The 15897-nt window shown below is 48.5% G+C and overlaps 2 protein-coding genes across 2 annotated transcripts; both read left to right on the top strand.

The window, feature by feature from the left end:
• Positions 1-3529: 3529 nt before the first annotated feature.
• Positions 3530-8235, top strand: LOC103191156 (interleukin-18-like). The gene is made up of 6 exons (XM_042343968.1): positions 3530-3836; positions 5155-5241; positions 5756-5770; positions 6458-6604; positions 7376-7530; positions 7932-8235. The coding sequence occupies exons 2-6, from the start codon at positions 5169-5171 to the stop codon at positions 8142-8144; spliced, it is 603 nt and encodes a 200-aa protein (XP_042199902.1). The 5' UTR covers positions 3530-3836; positions 5155-5168; the 3' UTR covers positions 8145-8235.
• Positions 8236-11053: 2818 nt separating this feature from the next.
• Positions 11054-14935, top strand: LOC103191155. The gene is made up of 6 exons (XM_007912115.2): positions 11054-11125; positions 11884-11968; positions 12425-12433; positions 12683-12823; positions 13491-13624; positions 14130-14935. Exons 1-6 carry the CDS (start codon positions 11111-11113, stop codon positions 14343-14345), a joined length of 600 nt encoding a protein of 199 aa, XP_007910306.1. The 5' UTR covers positions 11054-11110; the 3' UTR covers positions 14346-14935.
• Positions 14936-15897: the final 962 nt, after the last annotated feature.

The following is a 15897-nucleotide window of genomic DNA, read 5'->3' as shown; positions in this document are numbered from 1 at the left end:
ACTCCGCCCTCCCCAATCCTGACCCCAGCGTGGGTCTGACTGTCCAGCTCTTTGGGACATCCTCCCGACGTGAAAGGCGCTTTACAAATGCAATTTGTTGTTGTTGTTGTTGAAACACAGCAGCCAAACAGTCATGGATTGAGTGACCAAATTATTTTTTATTTTATTTTGAAGCGATTGTTACCCCATTAAGCAATCTGACAATTGATTAACAACCGGGCTCCTACTTATTGGCAGCTAAACAGAGGCGTGTGGAGTAAGGAACCTTGGCTAAGGTTTTGTCCTGTCCAGTAATGGAATCGAACCCAAATCCTCTTTCTTGTGAGGCGAGCGCACTAACCACTGTGCTAAGAGACTCTGCAAAGCATTGTACATCATCGTCGAACAAAACAACCTCCTCCAAGGTCAGCGGAGTGTGAAGAGTGGTTCTTTGATCTGTGTATTGCTGCTTAATTCTCGTAATTAATTAAAGAAATTCTGACAGGATGCCTGAGCGTGAGTGCTGCTGCCTGTAGGGAGCACCACAGACACAGGGCAGATCCATACCAGTTAATCAGCACACGCACACGCACACACACACACATACAAATCGCCCCTCCTTAGCCTCCTTCAAATCCTGCCTCAAGACCCTCCTCTTCGACCATGCCATCGGCCACCCCTCCTTCCACCACCCCCCACCCCCCCGCACCGACCCCTGCTTGGGTCCTGAAATGCTGTACACTGTCCAGCACCTTGGGACGTCCTCCTGACGTGAAAAGCGCTATACAAATGTACTCTTGTTGTTGTTGTACACACACACACACACACATATACACACACACATACAGTATAGATTAATCCTATTCCAATGTCGTTCCAGCATTCTCAGCTTCCTGGCAGCCCGGCTCAGTCGCTCACACATCTCTGGGGCTGAAGGTTGGTGGGCTCACGTTCCACCTGGGGTTTAAAGCTCACAGTCTGGGCTGACTCTCAGTGTTGAGAGAAGGGAGCGCTGCACTTTCAGAGACACCGTGCTTCGGATGAGACGTTAAACAACAGCAATTTAGAGAGCGCCTTTCACGTCGGGAGGACGTCCCAAAGCGCCAGACAGTCAGGGATCGGGGCCCGAGCGCGGTGGGGAGGGGTGGGGTAGGGGTGAGGGAAGGCAGAGAGGTGGGAGGGCGACTGAAGGCGCGATCGAAGAGAAGGGTCTTTTTGAAGGAGGAAAGGGAGGAAGTGAGGTGAAGGGACTCTCAAAGCCATCAGGAACCTCCTCGTTCTGTTCGATCCTGAGCTGTCCTTTCTTCCTCGTATCCGCGGCACAACTGGCACCGCCTTCCATCACCTCCGGAACATCGCACTACCTCACCCCTCACGCGGCTGAAACTCTGGTCCACACCTTTATCACCTCAAGGCTGGACTATGGGAACTCTCTCCTCGTCGGCCTTCCCGGCCCTCCCTCCACACTGCAGGTCATTCAGAACTCTGCAGCTCATGTACTGTCCCGCACCAGACACCGCAACCACATCACTCCCACCCTCACCCTCGCCCTCACCCTCGCCCTCGCCCTCACCCTCGCTCGCCTCCACTGGCTCCCCATCCCCCAGAGGATCGAATTCAAGATCCTCATCCTCACCTACAAGGCCATTCACGGCCTCACTCCCTCCTACCTCTCCGACCTACTATCCCCTACTTACCTGCCCGTACCCTCCGTTCCTCTGGCTCCGGTCTGCTCCACATCCCCCGCCCCAACCGCCCTACCATCGGTGGCCGGACCTTCAGCCTCTCAGCCCCCAGGCTCTGGAACTCTATCCCCAGTGCCTTAACCGTCTCCTCCCTTTCCTCCTTCAAGGCCGGTCTCAAGACCTTTCTCTTTGACCTTCAGCCTTCAGCTCCACTCTCGACTCTCTACCCCCTCCTCGCCCCCTCCCTTCCCTCCCCTCACCCTGACCATTTCCCCCCAATGCTCGGGTCCCGACCCAACTGTCCAGCGCCTTGGGACGTCCTCCCGACGTGAAAGGCGCTCTATAAACGCAGTCATGTTGTTGTTGTTGTCGTGGGATGGAGTTCCAGAGTGTGGGGGCTGGAGAGGCTGAAAGCCCGGCCACCGATGGTAGATCGCCAAGCTCCCCGTCTGTGCCCTGCCCTGCAAAGGCTTTTGGCAAAAGAGAGACGGTGTCCTGGCCTCGCGGTTGACCTCGCAGCTGCTTGTGGGGATCCACTGGGACTGTGAAGTGCGTCCATTGAAGGCGGCGATAAAAATGGCAGCTCATTTATCAATACATTGACAGGAATGTCGCCCAGCGCACCCTCCTGTGGCTGCGGCGGGACACTGCAAGCCGATGCACCGTTAGGGTTTCGGGTATGGTCGTGTGGTTGCACTGTTCTGTGTTGCCCGATGCCTCTCTCTTTACCAGTCCCGCTCCGTGCAAAACACGCACAGCCATCCCTCAGGTGAGACGTCGAACTGTTCAGGTGGACGCTAAGTGCTCCGAGACCCCCGTGTGAAGGGCGCCATTACGAGTGCAAGTTGCCGTTCAAGATCATCGCGCTCGTTTCCAAATCCCCATCATGACGGCACTTCCCTACCTCTCCGACCTGCTTGCTCCCCAGCCCAGTGTCTTCCACCTCCGCTCGACAGGCCCCGGCCTCCTGCATGTCCCTCGTACCCTCCGTTCAACCACTGGGACGCTTTGGGACGCGAGCCTGCTCGAGGAGGCGCTATGCAAGTGCAAGTTGTTGATATTAACCATTCCATCACTAGGAAAACAGCCCCGCAGGATTTATAACGCCCGCCTAGACAGCCACAAGCCGGACCCCGGTTTGCCCCATACGACAGGACAATACCATGCAGCGCTCCCGCCATATCGGAAAGGAGAAGGGGGAATTCTCACTCCCGGTGTGCTGGCCAAGAATCCTCCAGAGAAATTGTTCATTCCTCGTGTATGAGCGCGTCTATGTGTGATCATGGTGGGAAGGGAAAATAAAATCTTGTCACACTGTTTGTGGGGATAGTGCTGTTTGCAATTGGCTGCCGTGTTTCACTCACAAAATACGCAGTCAATTCACTTTGCAGTATTCTCTGTGAAGCGCTTCGAGACATCTTGAAGACGTGATGAGGCACTACATGAAATGCAAGGATTATTTGGAGTCCCTGTAACTCAGTGGTTAGAGCACTCGCTTTGCAAGTGAGAGACTTGAGTTCAATTCCCGGCAGAGGGCGAAACCTTGGGCAAGTTTCCTTACTCCACACAGAGCCTAATAATAATCCCTCCAAAACCAAAAACAATAATAAATTGGTCATTTTCTATCTACGACTGTTTGTGGGACATTGCTGTACGCAATTGGCTGCCGCGTTCGCCCACAAATGTACAGTCAGTTCACTTTACAGTGTGTTCTGTGAAGCGCTTTGGGACGTCCTCCCGACGTGAAAAGCGCTATATCAAATGCAAGGATTATTATTGTTGTTGTTGTTGTTGTTGGGCACCTCAGTATCGTGCCAGCAGATGGCGCTTGGAACTTGCGGCAATGTGGTCGAACCAATACACTCATCGAAGGAAAATGGAAGTTGACTGGTCCCCAAGGTTTAGCTTTCTCGCTTGATTCACACTGAAGGGTCTTCAACACCTCTCCACGTGGTTGCTTTCATCAAACCACACATCGTTACAGACACGCACACTACACACGGTCACACAGCACGGAGATTCTGAAAACGATACGAGAGGGGCCAGCAAAGGAAATGAATCATAGACCGTGAGATCTGACTTTGGAATCTGAGAAAGTTTCCGCCAGACACTCCATTTCACAGTTCGCGAGCGAGCAGCAGAAACTCCTTCCAGCTGAATGTCCTTGCGCAGGTGAGAGATTCTTCTTTAGAACTTAGATTCAGGTTACTACCTGTACATTATTATTATTATTATCTGTTTCAAGGACTGTAGTGCCGCCAGCAGTCTCACCCGCACCAACCTCCGGTCCCCGATCCCCCCAGTCCTGGTCAGACTGCACCGGCTGCCTGTCCCAGAGAGGATTGATTTGAAGATCCTCACCCTTGTATTCAAGTCCCTGCACTCCTCTGCACCCCCCGACCTCTCTGACTCCCTCTCTCCTCAGCACAGTACCCGTTTCCTCCGTTCCTACGTGTCTGGCCTCCTCCTCGTCCCCCGAGACCTCAGTGGCACCCTCGGCGGCCGTGCCTTCAGCCGCTGTGCCCCGAGGCTCTGGAATTCCCTTCCTCACTCCCTTCGCCTCTCCCCCTCTCTTCCTACGTTCAGGTCCCTTCTGAAGACCTTTCTTTTGGACCGCGCCTTTGGTCACCTCCCCCCCCTCCCCCCCGGCTCGGTCCCAGGATCCGTTACTGTGAAGCGCTCTGAGATGCCGCCCGGCGTGGAGGGCGCTATATAAATCCAAGTTGTTGTTGTTGTTGTTAGTGAGCTCTGTGTGCACCTGTCTGTTCACCTGTGTGTGTGTGCTTGTGCATATGTTTGTGTGTGTCCATGTGTGCGTGTGTGTACCACCCGTGTCTAATCACCAGCACGGACTAATTTCCCTCCTAGAGGTGCCTCACATTCACTTCACTCCGACACTCAAGGAGGCAACTCCACTGGACATTCAGCCGTTATTAGCACAACATTGCCAGCCCGAACTTATAGAGGGAGACACGGCGGCTAATTATGACAGTGGAGTTAGACTAGAGAGCTCCAGTGGGGGAGCTCCAGCACACACACGAGCTGGAGAGAGAAACCATGCACACCGATTTTATCACATCTACTTGGCTCTGGGCAGGATGTTTCCCTTTTCGAATGCTGCTCTCTGAGTGATGATAAAATCAGTAAAGAGGCAATTATATGGAGTCCTGCAAGCGAGACACCTGAGTTCAATCCCCGGCAGGTCAGGGCGAAACCTTGGGCAAGTTTCCTTACTCCACACAGAGCCTAATAATAATCCCTCCGAAACAAAAACGATAATAAATTGGTCATTTCCAATCAATGACTGTTTGTGGGGACGCTGCTGTGTGCAATTGGCTGCTGCGTTTCGCCCGCAAATATACAGTCGATTCACTTTACAGTATATTCTGTGAAGCGCTTTGAGACGTCGAGAAGACGTGAAAAGTGCTTTATCAAATGCAAGGATTATTATTATTATTCACAGCAGCTTCTGACATTCTCTCTTTCATAGGCAAATGTGTGAAAATGTGTGAAAAGCCAGAGGATGTGTGGGAACTGCGACCCGTAGCATTCCATGATGGTGTCTTGTGGCTGGAAGGTAATCAAACCTGTCACTGCGTCAATCAAACGTTGCTCTTGTCAATCATTCATCATAATAATAATTAATACTGATTTGGAGTCCCGTAGTGTAGTGACTAGAGCACTCGCATTGCAAACGAGAGGAGGGTGAAACATTGGGCAAGTTTCCTTACTCTGCACACCTAGCAGTTTACTTAGCAGTAAGTAGGAACCCAGTTGTTAGTTGATTGGCGGATCGCTTTGCTGGGGTAATAATCTCTTAAAACAAATAATAAGATTTGGTCACTCAATCTACGACTGTTTGGGCGACGCTGCTGGGAGTAATTGGCTGCTGCGTTTCACCCACAAAATACAGTCAATTCACTTTACAGTGTATCCTGTGAAGCGCTTTGAGACGCCTCAATGACATGATAAGGCGCTGTATCAAGTGCAAGAATTATTACGATTATAAAACTTTGTTTCCTTTTCGGTCCGAGACTCTGCATCAGTCACTGATTTCGTTTTTTTTCTTTTTCTGAACATGATCCAAACAGCTCAAGAGACCTCAGGTGAGACATTGTACATTTCTACAACCAAAGTATCTCCTTTCAAGGCTAAATCATCATCGAAAAAAAGAGTTTCTCTCTGGTTTCCTGTCTGATAATCCTCCTCCAACCCCCCCCCCCCCAACCCGACCAATAAAATCTGCTATGGATCTTGCTGTAGGCAAATTGGCCGCATACTCAATTGTCTACAAATTCACAGTCACTACTTGACTGCAGCAGCAACAACAACAGTCACTGGGAGCAGGGAATTACCCCACTCAGCTCCTGCTAACATTGATGGGTTGGGTGGACCGAGCTGGACAAGCAGCGGGAAAGCTTGCCAGACAGTGATATCAATGGCAAGCTATGTGGTATTAGCTGGATAGACTCCAGCAGTTACCCCAACGCACACTCTGGGGTCCCTCCAAGCCTCGGCGCTCGCCAACCTGTGCCTAATGCTCTCTGGAATTAGATAAGCAGGAAGCGTCCCTCCAGGGAGAGAGAGAGAGAGAGAGAGAGAGCGCATTCCATTCCAACAGTCTATCTCTGAGATTTCCATGTGGGATGCAACGGTGATGTGTCAGACACGCAGCTGGCCAAAAAAAGAAAAAAACTCACGTGGGGTAGTGTCTCCAAGCGCTATAATTCCTCCTGCGCGGTCCATTGAGATGTTTCCGTGTGTCTAACGCAGCTATTATTCCTGTGCTCCAGACCTGGTTCCAGATTGTGTGGAGAAGAACAAGGAGCAAGCGCTAATTCTCCAGAACTCCGAGCTCCAGGTGCTGACAGTGTGGCAAGAGACGGCGGACGAAATCGAGGGGGAGTTCCGATACTTAAACAGGAGGCAAATAAATGCAGGTCTGCTGTGAAATTCCTTTTAATGCAAATCTGCCTCAGAGATCATTTGCCATCAGTTCATTTTATCTAATGCCTCACCTTCTCAAGTGTTAGGTCATGGGCTGGAGCCCTACACTGAGCAGCTACCCACCACCCTCGGTCTAGGTCGAACTCCCAGCACAGCTTGGGGTGGGGTGGCCCCCATCCTTTGGATGAGGCGTTAAAGTGAGGTGCCTTCTGGCCCTGGTCAGAGAGTCGCTGAAGACTAATGGAAGATAGAAGAAGTTTCTCTCTCTCTCTCTCTCTCTCTCTCCCCCCACTCCCCCGGTGTCCTGGCTGACAATGATAATAATAATCCTAATCACATCATTCAGTCGTCTCAAAGCTCTTCACAGAAAGTGGAGTGACTATGTATTTTGTGGGTGAAACACAGCAGCCAACTGCACACAGCAACATCCCACAAACAGTCACGGACTGAGTAATCAAATTATTACATTTTTCGGAAGGAATTTTTAACCCCGGAGTGTTCCGCCAACTGACTCACAACCAGGTTCCAACTTACTGCGAGTTAAACACAGGCGTGTGAGTGCAATAAGCAAACTTGCCTAAGGTTTCGCCCCGACCAAGAATGCAATCGAACCCGGGTCCTCTCGTTTGCGAGGCGAGCCCGCTAACCACTACACTGCGGGACTCCATAATCCAACTGGCGAATTGACTGTTCACTTCTTGATGATGTGAGAGGTGAAATCAACCAGGGAGATGGTCATCTGTTGTGCGGTTTGTTTGTTGCAGGTGAGGCAACATTCCGGCTGGTGTCCTACAAGGAAGCAGAGTGCAGCCAGAACTGTGGAGTCACTTACGCCGATTTTCCGGTCAGCTTCGTGGTCGATGTTGACTCGAAAACCTACATGGTGTCGTGCAGCAAGTCGAACATCATTGAGTTCAAGGTCAGTGAAGCCACTCTTTCCCCAGATCTGGCAGAGAGAGCGAGAGAGAGAGACAAAGAGAGAGAGAGAGAGCGAGACAGAGAGAGCAAGACAGAGACGGAGAGACAGAAAGAGCGAGACAGAGAGGGTGAGAGAGAGCAAGACAGAGACAGAAAGAGCCTCACTCTGCTCCGAAGGTTGGAAATTTGAGCATAGGTTAAAGACATAGCAAAGCTCCCTCTGTACTGTTCATCCACACTCCCAGGTCAGGGTTAGAGACACAGCAAAGCTCCCTCTACACTGTTTGTCGACAGCTTGCCTCTGCATCCCCTACAACCCACTGGATAGTCAGGAATTTGGGGGTGAATGGAGGTGAATGTGGGATGGACAGAGGCTGACGATTCCTGTGACATTCCCTGCAGGAAGCCAGCGTTCCCCAGAGGATAGACGGCAGTCAGAAGCACGTGGTGTTTTACCGGAGGACAGTCGGGAGCAAGTACATGCGTTACGAGTCGGTGCTGAGGCCGGGCTGGTTCCTGTGCACTGAAAAGGATGGAGAGCTCCACAGGCTCGCACTCAAACATGTGTCGTTGGACACACATGAAACCGTCATGTTTTTGAACATCTCCAAGTGAAGAAATGACTGTTCTCCAAACCTCCACCCAAACCCTCGTCACCCAACAATTGTCTGGCCGCGATTGTGATATAATAATCATAATAATAATCCTTTGCGTTTGATACAGCGACTTACCACGTCTTCACAACGTCTCAAACCGCTTCACAGAATATACTGAATTGTCTGTATATTTTGTGGGCAAAACGCGGCAGCCAATTGCGCACAGCAGCATCTCACAAACAGTCGTGGATTGAGTGACCAAATTATTATTATTAATTTTACTTTATTTTTGAAGGAATTATTACCCCCGGAAAGCAATCCGCCAATCGACCAACAACCGGGTTCCTACTCACTGCTCGGTAAACAGAGGCATGTGGAGTAAGGAAACATTTTGCTCTGCCCGGGAATCGAACCCGGGTCCTCTCACTTGGGAGGCGAGCGCTCTAAACACTGAGCTACAGGATTCCGTATATCGGTACGGCGATGGGACGTCCACAGGAGGGGAGGGGTTCGATCCCCAGATTGCTGGTCCATGGCCGAGTTGGTTTGGGATGGCTATGGGATTTTCTCTGGATTCCTCTGGTTAAAGCAACGAAATTTGTGGGAACAACTTGGCTTCATACAGCGCCTTCCGCAGCACATCAACATCACCTTCTCCGATCACTTTACAAAACAATAAAACTGATTAGAATTCAATGAATATTTTTGTCTCTCTGCCAACAACGTCCCACACACGAGAGCGAGATGAGCGAGTCTATTGAGTTGACTTGCGTTCGGATGGGACGGGTTAACTGGGGGTGTAGTTACAGTGAGTGTTGTCAGTTGGGGGTTTGGGGGAGGGAGGATGTCAGCCCGGGAGAGGGGAAATCTCCTTCTCTTTTCGGACTGTGTCTCTGGATCTTTAACACCCGTTTGAACAGGGCACAGACTGGGAGCTCGGTTTAACGTCCCACCTGAAAGACAGCGTCTCTGACAATGCAGTGCTTGCTCTCGCCACCAGCACTGCTCTGGAGCCTTGGCATGGACTGTGAGCTCAAAGTTCCCCTGAACCTCTATCCCTCTGCCTTGACACTTCCTTTACGGGATCTCCCTACTCTGCCCCCACAGAATCCCATCCCACGGTCCCTTCGCCTCGCTTCCTCCCTCGCCTCCTTCAAGGTCGGTCTCAAGACCTTTCTCTTCGACCGTGCCTTTGGTCTCCCTCCCACCTCTCTGCCTTCCCTCAACCCCTACACCACCCCCCCACTCCCCCATGCTCGGGCCCCGACACCTGACTGTTCAGCGCTTTGGGACGTCCTCCCGACGTAAATGTCATTTTGCTGTTGTTCAGGTCCTGCCTGAAGACCTTCCTCCCCGATCGTGTCTACGGTCACCTCCCCTCTCCCCACCCCGCCACCCCCCACCCCACCCTAGCTCAGTTCGTGCTCCACCACTATCAAGCTCTCTGAGACACTACCACGCATGAGGGGCACAAGTTGATGTTGATGTACGTGTGTGTGTGTTGGGAGGGGCTTGACCCCACAAACTTCTGAGCCAGAATGGAGAGCTGGGGAATTTTAATCGAGTTAGCAGTGATTACGAGTATGCGACTATCTTTATTTCCATTCTGAGATGTAAGTCTCCGGGCTTTTTGTTGTGGTTTTTAAACCTTTGTATTGTTATTTTTGTCGTGGGTTTTCAAGCAACTTTTTTTTTCCATCCAAGTGGCTCAATTGCGGAAACATTTGATCACCTTTTCCTTTAATTATTACCACAAATAATAATAATAATAATTCTTGCATTTAATGTAATAATAATAATAATCCTCGCATTTGATATAGCGCTTTTCACGTCGGGAGGACGTCCCAAAGCGCTTCACAGAACACACTGTAAAGTGAATTGACTGTATATTTGTGGGCGAACGCGGCAGTCAATTGCGCACAGCAATGTCCCACAAACAGTCGTAGATTGAAAATGACCAATTTATTATTGTATGTTTTGGAGGGATTATTATTAGGCTCTGTGTGGAGTAAGGAAACTTGCCCAAGGTTTCGCCCTCTGCCTGGATGTATATTATGTGAGTGAAATATATGTCAAGACTTGACAAGGGCTCATAATCTACCATATCTGTGTCTGAGGAAGTCCATACTAACCACATAGAGAGAGAGCGAGGGTGGGTGGGGGTGTGTGTGGCTCAGCAGCTCTCTGAAGATGCTTTAACGAGATTTGGAACTCACTTGTTAATTTGGGTTCTACACCTCATTGCCCTGGAAAAATTATTCCCTTTAATATAATTTGCGAGAATCTTTAACATGAGTTGGAAAGAGTGGGTGTAGGAAACTGACTGAGAAATCTGAATGGAATCCCTTGGTCATTCTCTGCTCCCCCTATTTCCGATTTACAACCCTCCACTCTGCGGGGGAGGGGGAGAATAGCAAACCCGTGAAGTGCCCGCTTTGAGCTGGCGTGTGTTTGTTGAGAGGGGTCACCTTGTTAGGTGCGGTCACTCATTAATATTAATTAATAACGCATAATAATAACAATCCCTGCATGAGATACAGCGCCTTCTCACGTCTTCGAGACGTCTCAAAGCGCTTCACAGAATATACAGCCAGTTGCACACAGCTGCACCCCACAAACAGTCGTGGATTGATTGAACAATTTTATCTGGCGCGAGGGGGTGGATCATTTGCTAGGAAACCGGAAGAGATGAGTCAAGAGAGATTGTAAGGCACTAATGGTGATAAGACAACCAGAGGGTTGTAAATTGGAAGCCGGGAGATGTCTAGGCGGGGAATTGGAGAGGGTGTGTGCTATGCACTGACACCACCAACTTGGAAAGGAGAAGCAGAGAGGAGAAAGAAACTATTTTAAGGGTTTCTTTTTTGACGTCTCTTGGTGTCGGACATTCCCGTATATGGGGTGTGGTTTTTTATAAAGCTAACTGGGGCAACAACCAGTTCCTGTGCACAAGAATCTTCTGCACAATCCCTGGTGTGTCTGTTTATGTTCTTCAATCAGGTAAGTGCTCGCTCTGAATGGTGGTAAGTCGTGTGGCCGTTCACACAGGAAGGAGGGAGCAATGCAAGCCAATGGTGGCTGAGAACTTACATTGTTATAGCACTTCACCACCTCAAAACATGTTTTAATAACTATAGTAATCCGGCATTTGATGCAGCGCCTTATCACACCTTTGCAAAGTCCCACACGGAGAATACTATAAAGTGATTTGACTGTATTTTGGGGGCGAAACGCAGCAGGCAATTGCACAGAGCAGTTCCCACCATTAGTCATGGATTGACTGACTTATATTTTAAAAATGTTTTGGGGATTTTTATCTTGTAAAGCAATTCCCCAATTGATTAACAACTGAGTACCAACTTGCTGTTAGTTAAACAGAGGCGTGTGGAGTAAGGAGACTTGCCTAAGGTTTTGCCCCGCCCGGGAACCCTAAGGCAAGTTTCCTCATTCGACATAATATAATAACAATAATAATCCTTACATTTGATACAGCACCTTCTTTGTCAGGAGGACGCCCTCAAAGCGCTTCATAGGGTTTTCAGTAAAGTGCAGTGACTGTGTTTTGTAGTTAACACCTGAACTAGCAAACATGCACTGGGTTTTATGCCTCATCTGAAGGATGGCACCTCTAACAATGCAGGTAAACATTGAGATAAAAGTGGTCTGAGCTAACAAGGTCACCTCAAGGCGAGGCAGAAAATGAAAGGAGGAAGAAAGAAAATAATGTGTTTGTCTCTTATCACTTTTTTCTTACACAGAGAGCAGCAATGTGTGAAGCAGAGGAAATGATCAATCTGAACCTGGGCCATTTTGTTCCTGATGAGGGGATATTGATCTTGGAAGGTAAGCTTGACCGCAATCCGCACAACAAGAGGACCTTGCAGGGTTAACCCACACGACTAATCACTGTGTCTTCCTAATCATACATTCATTGGGTTGTGGAGCCCCGTAGAGTAGTGGTTAGAGCGCTCGTCTCACAAGCGAGAGACCCCGGTTCAATTCGCGGCCAGGCAGGGCGAAACCTTTGGCAAGTTTCCTTACTCCACGGGTAATAATTCCTTCAAAAAATAATAATAATGGGGTCACTCAATCCACGACTGTTTGTGCGGACGCTGCTGTGCGCAATTGGCTGCCGCGTTTCGCCCACAAAATGTACAGTCGATTCATGTCACAGTATATACTGTGAAGCGCTTTGAAACGTCTGGAAGACATGATAGAGCGCTGTATCAAATGCAAGTATTATTATTATTATTCATTTATTTCTCTTTCCATGTGCCCCCAACCTCCCGGACGGAACAGGTGACAAAGGTACGTACACACGTCAGGATTCCTGACACGTACATTAAGAAAAATGTGCGCAGTGAAATGAAAATTGTAATTAAAATGAAATTAAAAGTTAAAATTGTGATTTGGTGCGTGGGAATAGATTAAAATGGTTTTGAATCTGAATAAGAGCACCTAACTTTTGAATGACTACCCCCCTCTCTCCTCTCGCTCTTCTACCTCCCTCCCCCACTCCCCCCCACTCCCCTCCTCGCTCAAACGCTGTTTATGAAGACTTGGAATCTGACAAGTGGAGCAAATACAGCAACAAGTCCAAGCTTTTGACCCCGAAGAACAATCAGTCGTGTTCCCTTGTCATCACCCTCGACGATCAGGTAGACGGTACCGTGAACAACTTGGGACATTTGACAGGAGGCAAGTGAACAACAACAACAGACATTTACGCGGTGCCTTTCATGTCAGGAGGATGTCCCAAGGCGCTGGACAGTCAGGGTCCGCATCCCTAGCTGGTGGTTGGGATCAGGAGGGATGGAGGGCGGGGATGGTAGGGGTAGGAGGACAGATGGCACGGTCAAAGAGGAGGGTCTTGAGACATTCCGTGAAGGAGGCAAACGAGGGGGTGAGGTGGAGTGAACATACCCAGGTTACCTAATCACTCCTCCTGAGGAAGTTTCTGAGGGGATTTTTCCTGCATAGCCACCGCGACAAGAGGTCGAGATGGGATGCTTTGTATCAATAATAATAATAATCTTTGTGTCTCATATAGCGACATATCGCGTCTTTGAGACATGTCAAAGCACTTCACAGAATATACTGTAGAGTGAATTGGCTATATTTTGTGGGCAAAACGTGGCAGCCAATTGCGCACAGCAGCGTCCCACAAACAGTTGTGGATTATGAGCAAATTATAATTTTTTGGGGTGGGATTAACTATTACCACCAGGAAAGCGATCTGCCAATCGACTAACAAGCAGGTTCCTAGTTACTGCTGGGTAGACAGGCGTGTGGAGTAAGGAAACTTGCCTAAGGTTTCGTATTTTTGGGGGGGATCTAAACCTGAAATGATTTATTTATTTTGCAGGAGACGTAAAACTGAGCTTCCTCATGTACAAGGCGGTGCCCGTGTCACCCAGCATGTCCGTGGTGTTCTTACTGGAACAGGGCGGCCGACAATATTACCTGCGCTGTGAGGAAGGACACAACCTTCGCTTCATCGTAAGTCAGTGGGGGTCCAACCTATTGGCTGCTGAGGGCCGGCTGCTCTTTTTGAGAAACGTCTGTGGGCTGCATAAGCAATATTTTTGTAGTCCCCCTTCCAGAAACATAACATAACATTTAGGGGTTATGGAGCGAGTGGGTGGGCCAGATGAACTGGAGGGAGTGTCCCACAGCAGTGTCCCACAAACAGTCGTGGACTGAAAATGACCAATTTATTATTGTTTTCTTTTGGAGGGATTATTATTAGGCTCTGTGTGGAGTAAGGAAACTTGCCCAAGGTTTCGCCCTGACCTGCCTGGAATTGAAGGTCTCGCCTGCAAGGCGAGCACTCTAACCACTGAGCTACAGGACTCCAATAAAAAATAAAATACGTTTGGTCACACACTCCACAAAATACCCTGTGAATCACTTTGAGACGTCTCAATGGCGTGATAGGGCGCTAAATCAAATGCAAGGATTATTATTATAATAATTATTATGATTTGTGTGTCTTGTGGTGTAGGAAGGAGAAGCGCCTACTGACATAGAAAACCACCAAAGCGACTGCATATTTTATCTCAAGTTATACAACGGCCATTACTACCATTTTGAGTCAGCACAGTACCGTAACTGGTACATCTGCACCAGTTTCAACAACGGCATTTGCAAGCTTGACCTGAAGACTATTCAGAAACAGCCGAATGAAATGGCTTTGTTCTGTTCCCCAACACCTCGCTGAGGCCTGGGCCACGACTACTTGTTGGAATGGGCATTAGATCACTTGCCTGATTACTCCCATCGCACCTCTGCATTGCAACTGCCCAACGATGTAACCTTCTTTCTCCTCTGCCAATCTGCATTCTCCCGTTGGCTACCCGCGCGCCTCTGCTTACCGAGAGCAATGAGTAGGGACCCGGTTGTTAAGTCGATTGGCGGATCGCTTTTCCGGGGCTAATAATCCCTTCAAAATAAATACAAAATAATAATAATTTGGTCATTCAATCCACGTCCCTTTGTGGGACGCTGCTGTGCACAACTGGCTGCTGTGTTTCGCCCACAAAATATACAGTCAATTCACTCTACAGTATATTCTGCAAAGCACTGTGAGACGTCTCAAATACGTGATAAGTCGCTGTATCAAATGCAAGGATAATTATTACTGGGTAGCTGAGTGGCTACCTGATAAAAATCAGAGTAATTTAAGAAGAATGATCCTGAGCTTTTGCTTTGCTGTTTTGCACAAGTTTTTACATTTTGTTTCGTAAAGCTTTTCCCCGCTGTACTTCATGGATGAGCGATATTTAAAAAAAATAAAATTATCGGTTTCTTAACAGGTTGTGTGTCTGTGTTGTGCGGGGTGGGGGTGGGTGGGGTGGTTGTGGGAAGGAGCAATATTTTGACTTCACTACATTTTCCCACCAGACATTCTGTTGCCATCTGATTACACAGTCATTTAATAGTTTATTGCAGAATAATAATGTAGTAGTTCAGTATTTGTGTTATGTCAGGGTATCAAGGGATATGGGGCAAAGACGGGTAATAGGAGTTGAGGTACAGATCACCCATGATCTAATAGAATGGCGGAACAGGAATGAGGAATTGAATGGCCTCCTTCTGTTCCTACGGACTTTGTTCAGCTGTTTGTTATTTTCACTTCTTCTGAGCAGGTTACATGGGCACAAACTCTATAAGGTGAAAGTCTCAGTGTCTTGGTACGTCCTCCCGATGTGAAAGGTGCTATCTAAATGTAATTTGTTGTGTTGTCTCTCAAAGCCCTTCACAGGCAACAGGCAAGTTGCTAAGTGTACTGAAAGTTAATGGGCAAGTTTACTAATTTGCACATTTTAGGTCAATGTTAAGAGTTTTAAAATAGGTTCTCTAACAACATGCACCACACCCCCTCCAAATAAAAGAACCTAGTTAAACATAAGATGATTAAAACCATGCAGAAAGGTTTGACATTTGCTTTTCCGCCCAGCTTTTTATTTATACTCCTTGCCCGTCTTCTATATTCACACGTCACTGGGGAACTTTGATGAATAAAAGCTACTAGACCGTCAAACCCTTTAAATATCCAGAGTTATTAATAATACTTGTATTTGAGATGTCTCAAAGGCCTTCACAGAATATTCTGTAAAGTGTAGACTGTGCATTTTGTCCACAATAGTTTCCCAGTCGTGGGTTCAGTGGATTCAGTAACCAAATTATTTTATTTTTGAAGCAATTATTATGCCCAGAAAAGTGATCCGCCAATCGACTAACAACTCGGTTCCTATTTACTGCTAGGTAAA

Source organism: Callorhinchus milii, unplaced genomic scaffold, assembly GCF_018977255.1.
Source record: "Callorhinchus milii isolate IMCB2004 unplaced genomic scaffold, IMCB_Cmil_1.0 Scaffold25, whole genome shotgun sequence".
Lineage (NCBI taxonomy): Eukaryota > Metazoa > Chordata > Chondrichthyes > Chimaeriformes > Callorhinchidae > Callorhinchus > Callorhinchus milii.
Note: the sequence above shows the minus strand (reverse complement) of the source record. Positions and strands in the feature narration are given on the sequence as shown.